The sequence below is a fragment of the Artibeus jamaicensis genome, unplaced genomic scaffold, assembly GCF_021234435.1.
Source record: "Artibeus jamaicensis isolate MK-2021 breed Jamaican fruit bat unplaced genomic scaffold, CSHL_Jam_final contig_923, whole genome shotgun sequence".
NCBI classification, from domain to species: Eukaryota; Metazoa; Chordata; class Mammalia; order Chiroptera; family Phyllostomidae; genus Artibeus; species Artibeus jamaicensis.
In genome coordinates, this window is record NW_026522014.1 from 9,064,995 (window position 1) to 9,088,152 (window position 23,158).

Here is a 23,158-nt window from a genome sequence, read left to right on the forward strand (position 1 = left end):
TATAAAGAATGCATGAAGAGAAAATAATTTTTATCTCTTTGGTTATTAAACAGACTCCATGATGTTGACCAGAAGTTGCATTTCTTACATAATTATTTGTCCTTTTTTTCTCTTCTGCTATTTTTCTTGTTGATTTGTTAGAGCTACTTATAATGTTAGGCTATTGATGCTTTCTCATCCTATATACTGCCACTCATTCCCCAACTTCCTGTGTGTTTCATTTGCTGAGGTTTTAACTGTGTGTGTGCAGTAAAATTTACCAAGTTTTCCCTCACACTCCAGTGTCAATATCCATGTTCAGAATTGTTACCCCTTTCATTTTTCACCTTCATGTCTGTCTTTTGCTTATGATTTTCCATTTCCACTTCAAAGAGGTCATGTGTTTCTAAAGGTCATCCTTGAGAAACAAAAATCATTCTTTTTTGGTCCTTTTATTAAATTATTTTCCAAGGTAATTTTTCTTCTTTTAGTCTTTGGGAGAAATGAAGCAGCATCTTCCAGAAGTTATAATTAGTGAAAATTTCTCATGAATTTTAGAAAAGTGTATATTATTAAAGTTAATTTTGAGTACTGTAATGAGGTTTCTTATTAAATTAGAATTATAATGAAAACCTGGGAGACACTGGGTCACAGATTCCCCGCCCTCCTAAACTGTCTCTTTTATGTCTTTTATTCTGGAAGAATCAGGAGAGAGGGAGACATGAGTGAAGGCTGTGGAAATTGAGATAATCCTAAATGATACTAATTCATGTCGGGTGCTGACAACATGGATATATGCTTGCCTCCTCGCTGGGACGTTGGGGTTAAATTAATTCCCTTGAAAACTCGAATATGGAGTTCTGAGGAAATTTAGGCAGTCAGAATGGCTGGTGACTTGATCTTTTAAACGTTTCTCCCACCTACACCCTGGTCCGCAATTACTGAAACTTGGCATCTCATCCCTCTCCCAGCCTGTTCATCGGGGGCAGGTAAATCGCGGAGTACGTACGACTTTTCACGCCTCGGCGTGCCCTTCCCTGTTTCCCATCTGATAGCCTGGACGGTTTGCCCTTTTGCTGTAGGAAGACACCTTGGATGACACTGTAACACTCCACTTGTCCAAAAGGAAGGTAAATGAAGGTAATCCCCATCCATTACCCTTTGTTTTCTCTCTTCACCTTCCTCCAGTTTAGCAACTCTACAATCTGAAGTTTAAAAACCATTGAAGGGAAACAATGGCATATCACACCTTCGCACAGAAGTAAAGTGGTTAAGAGTCAGGTCCTGGTCAGGCCACCTGGTTTGAGTACCTGATTCGCCATTGCTACCTGTGGGGGCAAGTCACCCAACTGTCAGCATGCCTGCTTTCTCTCCTCCTTAGAGCGGTTACAACTGTACCTACTTCACTGAGTGGTTGTGAGCATCAGCTAAGATGACCCATCTATGATATTTATAAGAGGACCTGACACATAGTAAGAACTTGAGAACATCATTGGTATGCTACAGATCTGATCTTTAAGCAAAATACTCAGCATGTTCAAGGGGGAGCTTCCTGACATCAAGGGTAATCTGAAGGATAGTAATTTTACACTCTGCCACTAGAGGTCTCTGTAACTGTACTCAAATGTTAATTTTCTGGGAGCAGATTTCACCTGTTAGAAATTACAGATCATTTGAGATCAGAGATATATGTGTATTAATGCAAGCTGAGGAGTTACAGGATTGCAATTACGGCAATTTCTTTGAACTAGCATAATTAGGTACAGGGAGAAAGGAGGGCTGCTGTTGAACTTGGAAGCTAGGACCTTACACACCCTCAGGGCTTCCTTCTCCTGTGTCTGGCTCTACTCCTCCCTCTCATTGTTGAGGAGCTCTCTCTACTCCCCAGGAAACATGGTCAACAATTCCAAGCTTATATGTGCATGCTCTAGCCTCAGAGCAACTGAATGAATCAAGTCTGCATTCCAATACTAGCTCCACTGGTCCCCCAGATGATTAGACTGGGGTCCCCTATGTGACCCTTTACGGTGAGTATGCTCCCACTCCTGGCCTCGACAACTGTGATTCCTTAGTGTCCATGCCCACTGGGAATGCTCCATGCAAACTGTGCATGGAGGGAAAGGGCAGGGCCCTGAAAGGAGGACTTAGGACTTTGGTGCCACCAAGGGCTGGTTAACAAATCTCTGATGGAGCAGAGAAACCAGCAGTGCTGGAAACTATGGATAATAAAGATGGCTCAGAGGAAAGGCAGTTCAGTTCTTATGATGGGAACTCTGGAATAACAATATAACAAAAATTGTAATTATGACTTATGACTTACTACCTGACTTCAGTTTGAAAAACTATAATGAGAATAGGAAATTATTGATAGAATTTTCATAGAGAGGAACAGAACTTAGCTCTCTGAAAAACTGGAAGAGAGGAATACATTACTCTCCTTTGGGATTTACCTGCATTAGGAACAATTGATGGGAACCAAAGAAATCACAACATTCCATGACTCATTTTCTGTGAACATTTTCTGACTTCCTTTACAGTCTGTTGCTTTCGACAAGCTCAGCTTTCTGCTGCTGAATCATGAAAGACATAGAAGTGAGCCTGTAACAGGTTCCTATTTTCTAGACATGCATGATATATCTGTAGTAGTTTCTTAAACATCAGCAAACAAAGGCACCATGGCAGTTTTGTGATGAAGACCCCCCAACGGATCCTCCTGTTTTCATTTAAGCCAATTGCACATTTTTCTGTCAGAGCTGCTAAGCCTAACAGGCTTGGCAAGTTTATCTTAAAAACCAATTAGTGTAATTTGTGATGGAGACCGGAGACACTCCGGTTGCCTGACGGCTGCTCTGCAGTCAATCAAGGTGGCAGAAGCAAATGAGTCCTGTGGCTTCTCTCTTGGGGAACTTGCATGCAAACAACCCTGTCAAGGAGAGACATGATGGCTCTCAGTAATAGTAAGTAAGATTTGCAGCAGGTTTCGTTTTAAGGAACAAAAAAGCTGTCTTTGATCCCCTCCTACACTGGCTGCCACCCTCCTCCTGGGAAGCCCTTCTTGCATCACAGAACCATGCTGCTCTGGGAGGGGTGGGATTTGGAGCAGGGCCACACACAGTGCTGCAGGGAAGGTAATGCCAACTCTTCAAGTTTTATGAGCAAAACTATTTGTGGAAATCTAGGCAACTAAAGTTTTGTTACAGAACAGACCCAGGAGGGAGTGGCAGTGAATGATATACTATTACCAAATGGACCCACCCTTGTGTTTTGGGGTCCCCTCCCCACCTGTACTAGGTTCACCTTGCCTGACACCAGGGAAAGAGGTCTCTCAATGCCAGAAACTGGTGAAAAGGAAAGGGATTATTTATTTTAAAAGTTATACAGACTTAGAGTAATGACATTAAGTCATTACTTAATGTCTTCATTAAAATACTCAAGTTCTTTAGAATACCCACAAACACACACAGCCCTTCCTTCTCTGCCCAGTCCAGGGTACCATATCTCAGGAAAAGAAGTAGAAGTCAGTGGTTCGGGCTCCTGGCACCTTCATCTGTGTTGCTGCCATGATCTCCAGTTAATCCAAAACCATGTGACAACTTCTCACGGCCCATCAGCAAGCGTCCTTTCACCCCTTTTCCTCCGGGCAAAGTCTCTCCTGCTTCCTAAGCCATGGGGCAAAAAGGGAGCACCCCAAAACTGCACAGTCCCAATTTTCGCCAAAGCCACGTGGTCCCAAACCCCCACCCCCCGCGTGGGTTTAAATCCCAGCACCAGTCTTCCTCTGCAGTACCATTTCCAACTCCTCCCACAATCAGTTACACCTGCCAGCATTCCCTGTTCTTCCAGATATACTGGGCTGCCATAGTAAGCCCAGGCAGGCATGACCCCATGGCGTGGAGCCAATCATCTGCAAACTTTTATGCAGGTGCTGTACCCAGAGAGAGTTGCCTCTCAGTTACATCATGGGTGAAAGCCATTCCCCTCCCCCTGGCTCAAAGCATGGCCACAGCTATTTAACATATCCATGAAACCAGTACAAAGTTATGAATATGTTAAATGAGCATTCTAGAGGTTATCTACAAAACTGTTGCTATTCAAAACAGCTCTGAATGGCCATGTTCCATGTGTCCCATCCCCCAGCTCAGACTTGTGGGGGCGAGGACATTGCATATATATTTTTCTAATATTTCATGTACATCCTGAGTTCTGGACCCCATTACAAATCCCCATTTGAGGCCCCCTGCTTGGCTGCACCCTGTTACACTGTAAGATGGTTCTAGCCCACTGATTTTCAACTGTTGTGCTACAAAAACTTTAAAACACACACAGGGGCACTGACCTCTTTTCCCTCAGATTGCCAAATAAAAAGAAAAATGACAACCGCTAACCCAACAATAGCCATCCTGCGTGACTGAATCAAAATTATAGCAATTTTTGCCAGATCAGCAAAAATATATATTTTTTGGCATGCTGCAGAATTTTAGTAATTAGTTTATGGGTGCTATGAGATGAAAAAGTTTGAAAATTGCTGTGTCAGCCAATTGACTTTATAATTTTATTATGTGAATGGACATGTTTTAAATAAAGTAGGTTTATCTTAGAGAACAGGAGGGCACTCAAAATATTCATCTTAAACCCTTTTTATGTGGAATACAGTTTTTTTGTGTGTGACTTCACACTGTGAAAACTTGACAAAAAGTTTTGAGGGGTGGGACAGAGAAAGAAAGCTAGAGTGCGCCAGCTTTGCTGACCAGTGTCCTGAGTTCTCACTAAAAAACAGAAATCATCAAGCCTGAAGAAGCCACTGACTTGGGTCTTCTTTGGGACTTAAAGGACACCTTGTTTTTACCTTTAAAATAATCTTTTTTTTTCTTTCTAGGAGGTTTTATAGGACCAGAAGAAAGTCTGGATTCAATGTGCCATAGTCTGAATTCCAGTGAAATAGCTCTATAACAGCTCCTTGTGATCCTAGTTACCAACTGGGAAGAACCGTTTACATGCTCCCCGCTGCGGGATGATAACAGCAGCCTACATTTGCAATTCTATCATTTTAACCTTGCCCCGACCTGTAAGGAAGGTGAGGCAGGAAGCAGTGTTCCCACTTTTATCCTGGAGGATGTACTGAGGCGACCTGCTTAAAGTCTTACGACTAAGAAGTGACAAAACCAGTACCCTCACCTCTCCCAAACTAGTCACTTCCTTTCTCTTCTTCCTTGCAGAAAATGAACAAGCCCAGAGACTCACTGAAGACATTATGAAGTGTCTGGACCAAATATTCATAGAAGAAATCATTTGGAATTTTTACATTTCCAGAAAGTGGCCACATGAATATTTACAACCACTTTTAAGTATGGAACTTTATTATATAGTGTACTATTTGCCATTTTGTTAGCATTTCTATAACATCGTCAATTAAAATATGATTTCTTATTTTGGTTTTGTTTATTGAATTGTGGATTTTGAAGATTAGGTTACCAATGACTTTCTTACCCTGTTTCTCACTTATTGAAAGTTAAAAACACACATGGAAAAGAATATCTATTATTAAAAATAAAAAATATTTGCATTAAGAAAGAATATAATTTTTCTTACTATGTCTAAACATTAAAAAAAAACAGTCTAATGGGCTTCAGATTTAAAATTATCCAGCTAATTTTTAACACAAAGTCAAGAGATTTAACAGTTTTTTTAAAATCGTAAAATAACCATAGAATTTTTTATTTTGGAATTTGGGGATATATTAGTAATATTTGGGTAGCTACTTAATATGAATATATTTTAAATAAAAGTGGGTAAAATATACTCACTGCCCCGAGCCGTACCCCACACCCTAAGATATCCAGTCCTAATCTCTGGAACCTCTGAAGGTTTTGCCCTACGTAGAAAAAGGGGCTTTGCAGGTGTGACTAAGTCAAGGATTTTGAGGTGGTGGGTTTATCTTGGATTAACTCTCTCCGCTGCCATTACTTCCACCTCAAGTTCTACCCCAAGCCGTGCTCCAGCAGGTGAGAACTAAAACAAGACGAAACAACTCCCTGTTGCATCCCTGGTCCTTCCACAAACTTTACCTGAAGTCTGGTTGGTGTGACCCATGTGGAAAGGGGGATTTTCTAGGTCAGAGCAGCTCAGGGCAGGAGCTCAGTGCCTTTGCCCCACTGGGCTGAGGATGTGCTATGGTGGCACTTATGGGTCCACTCACTGCCACATAAGGGACTCCTGGCTGGTCACTAGTCTTGTATCCTTAACCGTAGGGACTATGCCTGCCAAAAAGATAATTCAAATGGTTTAGTTTCTGCCCCTTGCGGGAACAAGATTCACCTGCAAATATCAAGTGCCTCTTACTTTGAACTCTGGTCAACAACAGCATCATTCCAATATACCCTGCAGAGCTAAATTTAGCATTCTTTGCTATTTCCACTCACTTCATGTGCCAGATTGTGGCTATCCCCCTGAACTATTTTTCTGAGACATGGCTGACCAACTTGAGCTTACAATCACCACTCTCTCTTGAGGCTCACATAATTATGTGAATCAGTAGTCACCAATACTTGAGCCACACCAAGAGCACAAGAGACACCAATAAACTGGATCCTCGTGGCAACTGAACTGGTCAGCCAGTGATCCAATCACCCCTGAAAGAGTCTTTGTCTCTGACTATGGAAGATCATGCGTGGCTTCATTGCTTACGCCATTTGTCAGGGTTACTTGCAGCTAAAAGCATGCAAATGATACAGAGGCTAACCAGTTTGTCTGCAGACTTTCTGTCAAGGTTTTCTTTCCATCAAATGTGACTGATTACACCTATTCAGAATACACAAGCTAAATGCTTTTGCTGAGTCTGTTTTAAATTTAGCCCATCTCCTTCCTGCTGTTTAAGCCCAGGTTTTATTGTATGTCAGTGGAGAAAAACTCTAGGTAATGCATGGAGTGTATTCGGCAACTCTTCCCAGCTACGTCTATGTCAGCATTAATCGATCTCTAAAACTTTAAGACTTTCTTGATCCATCCTATATTATTTTTAATTGGATCCAAAGCAGCTAGTTACAATGAAGTCACACTGATCTTTTTTCTTTGAAAAATTATTTATACTTTGAAACTTTTATGCTTCAAAAACTTGGGATTGAGTAACTGTTCTACCATGACTTCCAAACTCCATGATTGCTCTGAGTTAGAAAAGGCCCTTCCAGCTTTTACAATCAGTTCTCCAAGGCCTGTCCAGCTTCCACCTGCTGCCTGGGTGGAAGGGCCTTTTCTAACTCAGTGGCAAAGCCAGTGTCACGAGGTTTAGGTTTTTCTTACTTCTGGAGAACAGATTCTCCTATTACCTATTTCAAAGTAACAAATCATACACAATTTAGAGACTTAAAACAACAGCCATAAATTTGGCTCATAAGCCTGTGCTGTGTTACAGTTTGATGGGGCCCGCTCAACTGCTCCAAGTGATGACAGGTGGGGTGTCTTAACTTTTATAAGTCACTCATCTTATCTTGTCAAATTGGTTCTAATGAGTGGCTGGGGCATCGATTCCTTCCTCTCTTGATATGGCGACTCCAGGGAGCTACTTGAGCCCTTTCACAGCAGCGGGGCTGGAATCTAAGACCAAGTGCTCTGAGAGAGAGCAGAGGAAACTACCAGTCTCGGAAGCACAGCATCACTTACAATGATGTTGTTTCACGGCTCCACAAAACCTGGCAGAGGCTCCGAAGTAACCCCACGAATCCATGAAATGATGTCATCTTTAAAAAGGGGTGTTTTTCTCCTTTGCAGACTTTCTTTGGTTGTCTAGGGTGGGAGGTTAAGGTCTTATTTTCTTATTTCACCTGCTCTTGGTCTGAGAGGCTGGGTATGCGGCCATCCTTTGGAGTCGTCCCGACTAAAGGAAGAAGCGGTTGGGGTTTTAAGAAAGAGTAAAAAGGAAAGAACTGCCTTTACTTTCCCAGGTCATGGTCGCAGTGAATGGTTCATACCCGGATGAAGGAGGCCTTGGTGTTTTCTTCACTTCAGGCAAATGTCAATTTTAATTGACCTAACTTAATATAATTATGCTTTTTTAAAGTTTATTACTCTGCTTGCTGCCTACTTGATCCAGAAAAAAAATTGCAAGTTTTTAAACTCTTTTGATATTCCCAATGCCTTTATAAGAAATTAAAGTTCTATCAGTTTTCTTTACTTTTGACATCAAGTGTTAACATTTTGGCAGAGATGCATTTTTTTTGTCTCTGGTAATCTTTCTCTTTAAAAGGAAACTCAAACCAAAATATCATCTTTAATAACAACTACCTATATCTCCTGAATTTTTATTGCTCTATCCTGTCTTCCACTTATTTAGGGAGATGACTTCTCTGTTCTACTCGTCAATAGCCTCAACAGAACAATCTATAAAATGCCTTTGGTCTCTGACCTCTCACTTGCCTTTTCACCAGCTCCTGCATCTCCAGTCCACTGACCTTGCTCTGACAAACTACAGGGCTGGAGTCAGGAGCAATTCCCCAACAAGTTGTGTAACTATACTTTTAATCTTCACGTCAGACAGATTTCCTAAAAGCTGGATGGTATTACTGGCCCAAAGTCCACATGTCCAATGCTTTGAAAAGCCAAAACTCAAAACATCAGAGTTTTGGGTAAGGAAAGGTTTATTGACCAAGAAGTCACCAACTGAGAAAATGGGAGCCCTAGTGGTACTTGAAATCCATTTTAAGAAATTACAGAACTCAGGCTTCTTACAGGTCAAGTAAAGAGGAAATGGGAGGGGTGAGAGGCGATTGTTCAGACATCTGGGCCCCAGCAGAGGTCTGAGGAAGATTGTGTCGTTGCTGTGAGTCTGATCCTAGAAATCCTTGATAAACAATAGTTCCCTTATTTCCCCACGCCTCCAGCAAAATTCCTCTGATGATAAGCAAGTGGCTGTGCAAGACTAAGCAGAAGCTATTAGCCTAAAGGCCGTGGAAGCAAAGCAGGCTTGAAGAAGGATTTAGAGAGACCGGAAGTTTCACTTCGTTACAAACGGGCAGGGTGTGCCTTCACTTCAGCTGGAAAAACTGGGATTAACAGTGCATATTGGTGAAGATAACTCACTAGGGTTGTACCCACATAACCTTACTCTGTATGAAGAGGGGGCAGAGGAGGGGGCACTTGCTAGGCTAGTATTGCTGCCTGCCAGCTAGACCTGCAAAATAGCCTAATTGTTAAGGAACAGCAGTTGGGGCCCTGCTGCCCAAGGTCACCCCTTTGGGCAAAACTCCAGAGGCAAAGGTTCTATTCAAAAGCTTCACAATTTTAGAATGACAGCTTTCCACAGGCATTAGTCACTTAAACTTCTCAATTAAGGCTAAACTCTTTAACACCTGAGTTTTCCTATCATTTCCCCTGTTAGCTTTATTTATCTTATTTCTTTAGGGTTAGTGTAGAAACTAAAACAATGTAAGATACACAAGCTACACAGTTTAGGAAGAATGGCAGGCTTCTACCTCAGAGCTCGTCCCCTCTGGCACACCCACGGAAGGGTAGCCCTGCCACCCTCTGCCAGGCCGCCTGATCCCAGGCTGCACCCGCAGCTCCTTCCCACGCAAACGCAGGCAGCTGTAGCACAGTCATCCAAGCATGCTCGAGGAAGAGAGAGCCAGCCAGACTGGAGCCAGCCCTCTTTACGTCCACATACTCAGGAGCATTCAGCTGCTCGCCAGTCCCATCCTAGACGGCCCACGATTGCCCAAGTCTTCCTACAGCCACTCCCTACGTCTCCCCAGTGATCTGATCAGATCTCTCTGTATCACGATGTCCCCTCTGAAGGTCGATAAGTTTAGTAAAAATGGAGAGAAAAAAATAGTAGCTATGGGTAAAGGAATGAATAAACATGAATGAGGGTAATCCAATAACACATTAACACCTTGAAAGACCCTCTAAGTGAGAGATGATATTGTCTATTAACTCATTATATCAGATGCCTGAAAGGGTGAAGCCGTGTATCGCTGAGAGAGAACACTTCTGCTTTGGGAGGGTGATGAGATCAAATGGAATCCTGAAAATCTGAGTGGCATTGCTCCTGTGATATAATGATGGACTGAAGAGTTATTAGTGATTGAATGAGATTCTCATAACGGGCAGGTATCTTTGATTTTTTTATAATTATTTTGCTTTAAGGGATTCATGTTTGAAGAGCAAGCAGTGAACTGTGACATGATTTATAAGAAACAGATATTTGGTCTTTATCCTTGGTTCCTGGTTCACAGCTCCCAAAACCTTAGCATTCCCTAAGTGATGAGAGCAATAAAGTTGCCCTTTGTTATGTTAATGATGTGGCCTCTGGAACTCACATAAACAGAGGGGCTTTTTCTTTTTAATTTTTATTTTTTAATTGATTATGCTGTTACAGTTGTTCTATTCCCCCCTTCATTCCCCTCCACCCTACCCCCCCATCCCCACCATTACCCCCCTTTAGTTTATGACCATGTGTCTCCAGTCCTTTAGGTTCTATATTTCCCATGCTATTCTTGCCCCCCCCCATCTATTTTCTATCTACTGTCTATGCTACTTATTTTCTGTACCTTCTCCCCCCATCTCCTCCTCCCACTTCCCTGTTGATAACCCTCCTTGAGATCTTCATTTCTATGTCTCCACTCCTGATCTAGCTGTCCTTTTAGTTTGCTTTCGTTTTAGGTGTGGTTGTTAATAACTGTGTTTGTTGTCCTTTCACTGTTCATGTTTCTTTAACTTCTTTTTCTTAGATAAGTCCCTTTAACATTTCATATAATAAGGGCTTGGTGATGATGAACTCCTTGAATTTGATCTTATCTGAGAAGCACTTTATCTGTCCTTCCATTCTAAATGAAAGTTTTGCTGGATAGAGCAATCTTGGTTGTAGGTCTTTGGATTTCATGACTTGGAATACCTCTTTCCAGCCAACAGAGGGGCTTTTTACCAAGAGAGCCCACAATGTGGGTTAGAGGGTTGGTACTTTCAGTCCTACCCCCTATTTCCATTCTCACCCCTCCAGGGAGTGTGCAGGGGCCGGAGAGTGAATCCAGCTGTCAACGCCCGATGATTTAATCCGTCGTGCCTGTGGAACAAGCCTCAGAAAAAGCCCCACACGGACCAGGTTTAGAGAGCTTCTGCGTGGGTGCACACGTGGGGGTGCTGGGAGACCGTTGCTCCTGGGGACGGCGTGGGAGCTCCACACGCCTGCTCACAACCCTCGCCCTGTGCATCTTTGCTATCCGGCTGTTCCTGAGTTGTACATTCTTTTCTAATAAACTGGTGATCTAGTAAGCAAGATGTTTCTCTGAATTCTGTGAGCTGCTCTACCCAATTAATGGAACCCAAGGAGCAGGCCCTGGGAACCTCTGATTTACAGCCAGTAGGTCAGATGCACTGGTGACAGCCTGGGCTTACAACCCACGTCTGACGTGGGGGAAGGGCAGGCGGGTAGACTGAACCCTTAACCCGTGGAATCTGATGCTCTCTCTGAGTAGAGAGTATTAGGATTGAGTTGAACCAGCTAGTGTCTGGAGAACTGCTTGTATTTTTTAGAAAAATTATATTTTATGATTATGCTATGATTATGCATAATGATATGATTATGATTGCAGTTGTCCTGATTTTTCCCTTTTGCCCCCCTCCACCCAGCACCCCCTACTCCTTCACACAATCCCCACACCATTGTTCATGTCCCTGAGTCATGCATATACTCCATGCTGTATTGAGTGTATTTTGGCTGCTCCATTTCCTGTATTGTACTTTCCATCCCCATGGCTCTTCTGCAGCTACCTATTTGTACTTCCTTAATCCCCTCACCTCTTTACCTGTTCCCCCACAGCCCCCTTTCATCCGAAAACCATCAAAATGTTCTTTGTATCCATGTCTCCGTTCTTATTGAGAATTGCTAGTTATTGTTGTGGGACCCTTCCCGCCTTCCCCCAGTAGACTGGGTCAGCATGGGGCTTCCCTTCAGTGCCCTAACCTTCCCTGTCTCCTGTATCCTATTTTGTTTTCTCCTTGGAAGTTTTCACCAAGCAGCATACTATATTTCCTTTTTTTTAAATAAAGATTTTATTTATTTATTTATTTATTTTTTATAAGAAAGAGGGGAAGGGAGGGAGAGAAACAGCAATGTGTGGTTGCCTCTCCCTCATGCCATACTGGGGACCTGCCCTGCAACCCAGGCATGTGACGTGACTGGGAATCGAACCGGCGACCCTTTCATTCACAGTCTGATGCTCAGTCCATTGAGCCACACCAGCCACAGCATCATCATATTATATTTCTTTATTATTTCTTTCTCCTCATTAGAATGTATGATCAGTGAGAGCAAGTTTCCTTTTTGCTTTCCCACTTCCCACTACTCAGGGACTAGAATGGTGCCTGACACAAAGATTATCCTCAGTAATTACTACTGAATGAATGAATGAATAGGTAGAGAGATACAGACCACATGCCCTGCCTATATTGGGTGGATATGAATATACATCAATTTCAGAGAGGACTTTGGGCATCTTATGAACCAAATGGTCTGCAATATCCTATATAATTTGATATAAATATAGTTTGCCAGCAGTTATCATATTAGTTAAGCAACTGGAAAATGTTAGAACTAAGTCTTTTCACCTGGCAAGTAACATTCTCATTACACCTGCCTTTAGATTGACCATTTATACTAAGTTCCTGGTATTTTTTCAACTTCGTCCAACTAGCTTGGGACAGAAGATAAAAGCTTCTCATGTTGTCTGTTATTTTTCTTCACAACAAAGCTCTAACAGAACGTTTCAGGAGAGACATTGCAATAATCTAGTTAGATAAACATTTGTTCTATATTTTCCTCGAGCTCTCTAATGCACATTTTTGGAATTGTTTTTTTTCCTTACCTACTTTATTAGCTTCAAAAATTGAGGCTGGATATCCAATCAGAAGACAATTATCCATTCTCTGTACTTCCAAGTTGGTGTTTTACGTTTTCCTAAGTCCCGAAGAGCTGTAAACGTTTCGCTCATTAACTGGTAAGCACCGGCCGCTGCAGACAGACACAGGCTTCTTTTTCCAGCTGCTCTCTCTAATGTTGCAGAACCCTTCCTTTTCAGTTCATTAAATTTAACTTCAGGCAATTGCTAGAATGCAAGATAATTCTTTTTTGTTATTTCTTTGGCATTTCTAAAGTTCGGTTTCACATTAGCAACAATGAGCCAGAGGGTTTTTTATGTTTTTCTTTTTTTTAAGTTATTTTGGAAGATAGGGACTTAGGCAGAAAAAAGATGCATTCCAAATGACAAATATTGAGCATTTTTTTTTTTTTATTTATACTGAAGATCCCTCAGTTGTAACTGCTTTTCAAATTGGCTTAGGAAGTGCCGAATTCAGAGGAAATATTTTTGAGTTTCAAGCTGCACTAAAAATCTTGACTCTTAATTTTTCAATCATTTATAATATTTAATATAAATAGCTGGTACATTTTAAAAGCACAATTAAGGAATATTTTGTGAATGTGTATGTGTTGTGATTTCTCACTAATCTTTGCCTGTTCAAAGTTCTGAAAAATTAAAGACAGAAAAAGAGGATCCTATAGACAAGATCTTGTATACTATTCTGTGTTATTTATGCACAGTAACTGATTTAAACTTTCCATTAGTTATATTCATTTATATTGCCTGCACGTTTGCACCTACAAATGTGACAAGTATCCCCATACTATATCATTGTGTACATACTTTATATCAGTTATCTGTCATCTATATCCATCATCAACTTACCTGTTATCTCTCTGTCCACACACACACAGAGTGCACACTCATCTCATACATATTACCTATTATGTCTCTATCTGTCACCCACCTATATCTATCTCTATCTATCATCTTTCTCTCTCTAGCTTTTAGAATCAGTTCCTAGAAGTGGAATTATTAGTCAAAGGGTGATTATTTTAAATTAAAAAGCAGTATTTACGTGCCTTTCATTGATTTGAATCAATTACTATATTCCCACTAATCATTTTCTTTTCTTTTTCTTTTGGCCTTACTGGATAACACTGTGTATTGTCAAACTTTGTTTCCCCATCTATTGAGTCATTGCTTTAAATGGCATTATTTTCAGCTGTGATTGTTCATGAGCATCTTTTCCATGAGTTCACAAGCCATTTATATGTCCTCCTCTGTTCTCTGGTCCTGTTCGTATAGCCTACCAGGAAGTGCAATGGCCACTTTCAATGGAACTTTCCATTAAGGTCTTTGACCCTTCATGAATTTACTTTTTTGTGAACAAACTTTGTAAAATACGCAGGGTCTGATAACAGTGGCATTGCAGATACTGCTCTCATACTGTGAATCAGTGGACTGTGAGTATGGATGGTTTGTAGTCTATTTTGACGTAGCACTTTATTGCTCATCTGCTTTGATTACAAAGCCATCTTTACACTGAAATACTTTTGGCTAGAGAGTGTTGATTTTTTTAGAGCCCATATGATGCCTATTCGAAAGGAAATTCTATGAAAGTCCTCTTTTAGGTTTTATTGCTGACCAAACATTGTCAAAATCTTTTTGCAACGTGCATTATTTCATGAGCACTACCAGACCTGGCCCCGGTCTATCATCTTTATGAAGGAGACATTTTAATCTGATTTTCCTGTGACTTTTTACATACAGACATTAGAATGTACATGACCATATAAATTTAATTTTCTCGTAATTTTAGGATCTTTTATACAAATATCATATCAACATACTGTCCAGTATGACTCTCTACAGCCAGGATACCTTCTTCGTTTATATTTGTAAATCACTTTCCCCATAGAGAGCCTGGGAGTGCCAGCAGGAGAACAAGTTTCAGCCCTTTTTGCAAAAACAGAAAAAAAGTGATAAACATTAGAAAAATTACCCCCCCAGCAGACAAATATTATAAATGAGTGAAACTTAGAGATAAATTATGCAAGTGCATGGTTATACATCAGCTGTCGGAGTAGCAGGAGGGCGGCCAATGGGGATGGAGGTTGACAGGGTTTTTACAATAATCACTGTTTGTGAAAGACCGGGACACAGACCTGCCCCTCCCCCTCAGGTGTTCACTTTCTCCTCCATGTTACTTTCTGAACCCATTGGCTACCTCTGGCCTTCAATTTTTTAAAACTTTTCCAGGAAATTGAGACATTATGTTCCACAGAGAGTGGATTTTAAATGGTCTATGGGTGTATTTTCATGGTTACGGAATGTCCCCCTCTGTACATCCCCCTCTTGAATGGAGCCCTGTCATGTTCCTATCTGTGCCTGCAGGACATACACTGGCGTTGGGTGAAGCACCAAGTGAGGAATTTGATCATGACTGTCCAGCAATACATAAAAAACCTCTGGATGTCATATTTATAAATGATTTTAAAAAATTTAGATTCAGTTGTAATGCACAACACAGAAAATAAGGAGGCTGCAAATCACCATTTTCACATCAAGCGTCAGAGGCTAGCTGTACATGTTCAGTGGTTCCTATAGTGTGTGTCTGAGGGTTCTATTTTTGCGAACAGCTACTTCAGAAAATGTTGTGACTGCGAGCAGTCCTGCCAGTGATTGATCTAAGTCGTGCATTCTTTCCTGAATTGTAAACGTGGGAAACTTGCTTAATTTGGGGAATTACAAGAATCAGTATGTTAATGTGTGAACTCCCGCCTTGTTTTTTAAGTTAGGAAACCAAGAGGTCTTTTGTCTAGGACGATGACTCTGGCGCCTCAGCAGACTTTTAAAGCAAAGGTTTGCAACTCTTGAACTTTCTAAATTGTAGTTGTTAAAAAAAACACCAAAAAACCCAAGAACAGGCAATAAAAGTAGTAAAAGAATTTGCACATTCACTGAAAAAAATTTAACCCACACTGAAGTAGCAAATAATGCAAATTAAAACAGACACAAGAGTAGAATGAAAATGATTCCCATGTTTATGTTTGTCAGCAACGCCATTATTTACAAATTCCCCACATGAAAATGTAAAAAAGCATATTACATCTTCACATGCCATCTGTATCAACTGAGTAAAGCTTAGTGGCTTTGTTCGCAAATCTGTAGTTAATCAGTACATAGACGTTTTGCATATTAAAAAAGAAATGTACATAATTTAAAATAAGTTACATTACACAATTTACAAAGTAATATTAACAAAACCTTCTTAGACAGCTGCCTTTTTATTTAAACAAAATAAATATTCAGGTAATTAAATTAATCAAAAACCATACTTAAGGGAGTATAATTTATAGAAAGACATATTGCAAATTTAACAAAGTTATATTTTACAGTGACAGATACTGACCTCTTCAAATCTCTGTGCTAGAAATAGGCAGGAAAAAGTACCAGAAAGGGAATCTTAATGTTCATTTTTAAAAAACAAACAGAAATAGATTATTGAAAAATGTTGAGAAAAGTCATCAGGGGGTCAAAGTAGGAGACCGAGCAACCGCTGCTTTGGGAAAAAGAAAAGAACACCCATGAAACACAACAATAAGGCTGACACCCCATTATATACCTAAATGGAGATTTTCTGATCGTGGACAACATGACTCCCACAAACTGTAAGTCTCCGTACACTGCCCATGTCAAGGTCTGGCTTGGTAAAAGCGTGAGAACATAAAACTACAAAACTAACTACCCATCTTGGCTTTATTTTACTTCTTTAGTAATGTAGATATAACCATTTTGCAGTGTCCCTGCTAGATCCAGAATGATCACGTCACACATCCTTTCTATAAAAAGTAACGTTTGCTAGGCACACACTCCTGTTTCAGACCTAAAAGCCTGTTCTGCAGTCGCGGCCACAGGAGGACAGGCCAGGTGGGACGGGGAGACACCTCCGGTCCCACATCAAAACCCCCCCCCGGGAGAGGTTGCCCGCTTGCAAGGTTCCTCCCAGATTTGTTCGAGGACTGCTCTCATTCTCACACCTCAGTCTTAGAGGGAAAGAGAACAAGAAAGACATTGTTTGGTGATGTCGTTACATATAGTGGGATCCCCGAGCATTTGGGGATGATTCTCGCAAATGGATCCAGACCCCAAGTCAGAGGACTGGGAGTTGGGCAAAACTGAGCATAAAGTAACACTTTCACAGAAGAGGGTTTTTGTTTTGTTTTGTTGTCAGGCTGTCTGCATCTGTCCTCTTTACTTGCGTCCTTGACCCATATATTCTGTTTAAATCAATGTGTTCACACTCTGACACTTTGACTCTAAGAGGAAGGAAATACAGGTATCCACTTCTTATTTTTTCTTGTTAACAATGTGGGCATGTTTAGTAGAAGATGGTTCTGAGGTGAGTAGACAAGATCAGTTGTTGATAAGAGAGCAGAGCAGAGGAAACCAGGGAAAGAAAGTCATCATAAAGGAGCAAGGATATAGGAAGTGGGAGGACAGAGAAAAACGGTGAGAGGTGTTACTTGCTCTCTGTGAGAAGTTTTTAAATAGGTGACTTCATCTTGAAGTGTACAGGAATTTAAGATGAGTTCTCATTAAGCCATAATGACCACTGCCACCTGTTTGAGGGTGGAGGGCTTTCAGTAAGAAAAACCACGAACCACGTTGAAAAACAGACCTAGAATAAAGGGCGATGTGTATTCATTAAGCACTTGTTCCTCCTTTTCAATGTCTTAGCTACATATGTACACAAAAGCCATTACTAGTTTTTTACAGTGCCTAGCAGAGTGTTTTACCTGTGATAATTCAGTAAATATTTGTCTGTTATAAGAAGTTTGTGCTTTGCAGTAAGTAATTAAGAACATGCTTTTATGTACTCATTTCAAATTAGCTTGAGCTACACTGTAGTGTCCTCAAAGAGGCTTTGAAATGAGAATGATGGCCAAGATCCTAGATAAGTAAGGTATTAATGAATGAGCAAATCAGCCCCTTTCCAGAGAGATCAATTACATTGCTTTCGTGTGGTTTATATTGACACAATCCAACAAAGTAGTATAATGCATGCCAATACTCTCCATTTCTTTTTTTCTTAAACCAAGTAGACCTTCATACTCATCCAACAGTAGTTCTAAATCTTTCTGGACTTAGACTATTCTGGTAAGGCAAAAGTGTCAACAGACAAGTTATTACTATATTCCTGTCCTGAATTCTTAAATTGGACAGGAAGAATGAGGTTCTGATGAAATTTCAGTAAGGTGTTTATTAACTCATTATTGACTCATGCCAGGAGCAAAAATAAGGCCATTTTCATGTTATAAACATGAATACAGTAACTTTCATTTGTCCAAAATAGCCAGCTAGCTACATTCCCCTCCTTCCAACCTTTCTAACAAGAGGCCATCTGGTATTTATTTATGTAACAATGAACTTCCAATATACTCCGTAGTGTTGAGTCACATTAAACCTAGTCTCCTGCACACATTGTGTTGTAAAGTGTAATCAATTTATGAATAAAGTCATCTTCTATTTTTATAACATTTTATAATTTTGATCAATTAATTATTACAATAAAGGTAGGGTGACACCAATTTGCCTTCTGAATTAATGACATTTTACAATATTATATGTATAGCTTTAGTAGCAACAATATTTTATTCTATTCAATAATTTCAATGTTATTAAGTGCTGAATACATTTCAAAAGGCTGTTAGCTGAATTAGATTCTCTACTATTTGGGACAAATGGATTATTTTATTCAAAGAGATCAATATTCTGGAAGACTCCTGAGTACATACCTATACTGGCAATCACAGTTTTAGAGTAGCAATATTATTTTGTGTCTTCCTCTTCAATAAGACAGAATGGGCTTTGTTTTTATGCTTTTCCTTATTTAATTCCTTGGTTAAAGGTAAAATTCTCATCTTCTCAACCACTTGTTTGTTTTGAAATTATTTACATTGCTTAATATAATAAATATTGAATAACAAATTAACATTTACCACATTTAATTCTTACTGACATATGTAGAAATGTGTTCATTTTGAGGACAATGACATCCCAATCTGATGTCATCTATAATTTTTGCAAATACTTTAAGGAACAGCAGGGGGAGTTCAAACTCTAGTATGAAGGTAAAATACCTTCTATTCCAAATCACTTTTATAGCAACACAGCTATGTTTAAGGTAAAAATAGCTGTTACATTATTTTTAAAAGACCTGACACCCTAGGGTCCCCCCCCCTCCCAAAGGCTGTTGCAGGAAAAGTTGCCTGAAAAATAATATTGCTTTTTAATGGCACCTTTTGAATTTTCTTTTCATATGAAAGAAATCTGCCAAGTTAGATACTATTTCACTGTGCCATTCCCAGGCCGACAGCTGCAAAAATATAGCTACTTCCAACACAGTGATACGTTCAGTGACAGCTTTTCACCTGTGACATTAAACACTGATTTCGGTCTGAGGTAAATGAATGAAAACTAAAGACACGGTGAGGAGTTAGCGGGGAATAAACTTCTGGAGTAGCGGTCAGTAAACCGTGACCTGCGATGCGGCCTGCTGACTGTGTAAGAAACCGTTAGCGGAAAACGTCCATGCTTGCGCTCCACTGTGCGGCGTGTTCTCCATGGCCGCACTCTCCCCACGGCAGAGTTGAGAAGCTGTGGCACTGACCCGCCTAAAAATACTCACCACCTGGCTCTTTATTTAAAAAAGTGTGCCACCCTTGGTCTAGACATTTAATGAAGCCCTAGACAAAATACTTTTCTCTCCTTAAAATTTTAGCTTTCAAAATCATAAATTAAAAAGACCACTTCCAATGCCACCAGTAAGAATGACAAAACTAGAGAAACAAATCAGAGGGGGAAAAATCAACACACAGTCTTGATTTCTTTCAGGCACAAAAAAATCATCAATACACTATTTTCTCCATCTGCTCAAAATTAAAAAGACAACCAGCCCCTTTTTTTCTTTTCTTTTCTTTTTTTAACAAAGATAACAAATATAAAAATCTAGTCATAAACAGCCTTCGAAGTACAATTACAAACCAACTAGAGGGATCCATCTTTCAGAGGGTTAATGAGTTTTGGACTGAAACACTTAAATTACTGCCATGTTGTTGATTTCCCAATGGCTGCAACGATGAGGAAAAGTGTATACAGCAGATGTAACAGCTAGTTCCATCCTGTCGCCATCCAAAATGAACTTGCCTCTCTTTAGGATACAGGAAGTTGTCAATGTCTCCATGACACCCTTGGCAGAGATGTCTTCATCCCATATGAAAAGAGGTGGTTTCTATGGCAATATGGGTTAAATGCCTTCATGCTGCACTAATATAGTGCAAAATTGTGCCTTCCATTTAGCAAAAACGATTCAGGCAACCAGTTTGAAATTGGGGAAAGTAGAAACTTACTGTAGTAACACAAGCAGATTAGTTTTCCAGACAATAACCACTATAAAATACTGAACTTGAGCACTCTTCTAAGACACTAGTACATGTCCATCATTCGTACTTTGGAGAAAGACAAGAATTAAGTCTCATAAAAAAAAGTCTTTGTCTTTGAAATGCAGGTCAGTAAAAGCTCCCATCAACCACCAAGATGCTGAGTTCACTCAATGGGTTTTCTGCTCAGTTTAGAGCTTATCTTGCATTCACCATTAAAATGGCTTATTAACAAGTATATAATCTGACACAATAACATGTAGCATTCAGTTAAGTATACATGATGTTATGCTTGCCTATCGTATTGTAGAGATCTTGGTATAAAGTCTTCATGCTAAAATGTTACTATGGGTTAACGCCGCGGGCAGAGGCTTGCATCAGGCATCCCAAATGGCCAATTCCACCACCATATATTAGAGATGGAAGTAAATTGCCAGCTGGTAGGTTTCATGAAAGATCACACAAAACTCTCCGAAGGCAGCATGTAGTCAACTTAATCTTCTAGACTTCTCAGGGCTGATGGATTCTCTGGAAGTGGTATTATCTTGATATCTCCACTGGCACTGTGATTTTCTTGCTTTTCTTCCTGATGCTCTGTTAAAAAGGTGCAATGCATTTTAATCCACACAATCTGAATAGCTCTGTGGCCTCTGGGTGTCTACTGCCAGATCAGAAAGCCGGAACTGGCTGCTGCCAGGGTAAGGTATGTTTTACATGTCCGCATCTCCATCGTAGGCCAAGGTTAATGGTTTCAGGCGGTTGTTTTGCCTTCGCTGGGGTTTCTTTGGCTTTTTGCTGTTAAAAAAGATCATTAAAATTGGGAGAAAAAAAATCAGTCTTCCATTGTAAAATATCACTGTTTTAAATGAAAAAAGTTTGAAACGGATTGATAAACCTAAATTACTTAATCGCCTACATTCCTAAATTCACACTTAAAATTTGATTTTCTAGTATCTTTGAATTTCTCAGTTTTATGCTCTGAAGAAACTTGAAACAGAACCGTTCAAAGATTATATTATCATATAAAAATTAATTATCCAAATGGAATTCCCCTAGTAGTAACAACAGAAATAACATTACAGTATCATCATTTATATTTGGCCAGAAACCTTTATAAATAATGTATAATTTATAAATAATGCATGTTTAAAAAGACAGTGGAATAAGATTAGGTATTACCATAATACCCTCCTCCAGTACTAACTCAATATAAAAATCTACAGTTCACCATAAGCACATTTTCTTGCATAACCAAGGAGAAGATACTTGAGAAGATGGCCTGGAACAGCTCTGGCTCATCTTCAGAAACCAAGGGACTCGGGTTTGGTAGTTGTTAGATATCTGAGACTAAAGCCGTGTTTATTTAGAATTTCAGATAAGTGCTAAATAAACGTGGAATCCTTATTTGAAACATTATTTTGCCATTCCTGTGTTATGATCCATTGAAAGTGTTTCCTCTAAAACCAGAAAAATTATTTATCCTTAGATTTTGAAAAATTTAGACACTCACCAAGCTAGATAAATCATGGAGACAATAAAGATGAGTAACACAAATGCCCCAGCTGCTACACCGTAAACCCAGGTCTTTAGTCTCCCATCTAAGAAGAATGGATATTAATCATTAATTTAGAGTAGTCTGGCATATAAATGAACCTTTTACTATGACCCATGGACCAGTCATATATGACCAAATCCTTTCAAAACTCAAAATGAATTACTGCTTAGGCACAATTAATGATTAATGCAAAGCTGCTATTATGAGTTAGATTCTCCTTCATTAAAGATAAAGTATCAATGAAAATTGATAAATAATATTTTCAACTTAAGTTCAGATTTCAAGTTAATGTCTAAATTTTCGCTGCTTCTCATCTGAATTTTACTTCAAATCCAATATACATATAATGCTACATAAATGTTTTCTTTTGACTTTTATTCCATTTTGAGATTGGAAATTATGAGAAAAGAAAAACAATGCAATTTAAAAAACATCCCACAACTTAGAGTTGACGCAGACAGTTATTTAAACACAAATACTGTGATTTTAACCTTTTTTTCCAGATGAACTGAATGTGGATATATTAAACATTTTTAGAAATTAATAATCTTTTATCTAGTTCACACTTGCATTGTCCTTTAAAGCTGATTTGACAATAACAGTTGCAGAATAACCAAGTTTGATTAACATATAAAAGGATCTCTAAACAACTTCTTTGCACCTTTTCCTATTACACGTATTACCTGTGTTTTGAAAGTTCCCATTATACCACTTCACTTTTACAGAAGACCTATATTAGCACCTGTTTTTGATAACTGAAAGAAAGCTGATGATAATTTTCTCTTTTACAAAAAACGGTGAAAAGCTACAGTAGCGTTCAGCAATTACTTTGCAGTAAGCCCTTACAGAGGTGGCGCCCACTACTGGCAGCAACAGTGGCCCTGCCAGGCTCCTCCCCTGGGAACCACACTCAGCATCTCAGCATCACACTGCCAAGCTTTGACCTGTTTGAACATCTGAGGTTTACCTAGATTTACATCCTTTAGCAAGATGTGTCCCAAGGTATCAGAAGACGCTAAGAGAGCTTATAAGGGTGTTATGCTTAGTGTAAAACTGGATGTAATTAAGTATATTTGGTATAAATTAGTAGATGATTTTCTGGCACTGGGGTTGCTTAAAATTTTTTTCCATATAAATTAGTGGTAACCACGTCTTTGCCTTCTGGCACTTTGGGTTGAGAAAGGTTTCATAGGAACACTCGCCTTTCAGATAGCAAAGGGAAATCTGTATATAAAATCAGACAGGGCAGAGACTCTTCTAATTTGTTTTCTGGTCTCATTCTATGTGAACCTTTCAGTTTTATGGTTTGAATAAACTTCAAACATAAGACA

The 23,158-nt window shown here is 39.7% G+C and overlaps 1 protein-coding gene across 2 annotated transcripts in view; it reads right to left on the bottom strand.

Moving 5' to 3' along the window:
* Positions 1–15,851: 15,851 nt before the first annotated feature.
* Positions 15,852–23,158, bottom strand: part of THSD7A (thrombospondin type 1 domain containing 7A) — a 356,792-nt gene continuing 349,485 nt past the window's right edge. For both annotated transcript variants that reach the window (XM_053655065.1, XM_037167342.2), the window contains 2 exons: positions 21,783–21,870; positions 15,852–21,067 (listed from right to left, as the gene is read on the bottom strand). In XM_053655065.1, coding sequence (XP_053511040.1) covers positions 20,983–21,067; positions 21,783–21,870 — 173 coding nt within the window. In that variant the 3' untranslated portion in view covers positions 15,852–20,982. The remainder of the gene's footprint in view (positions 21,068–21,782; positions 21,871–23,158) is intronic.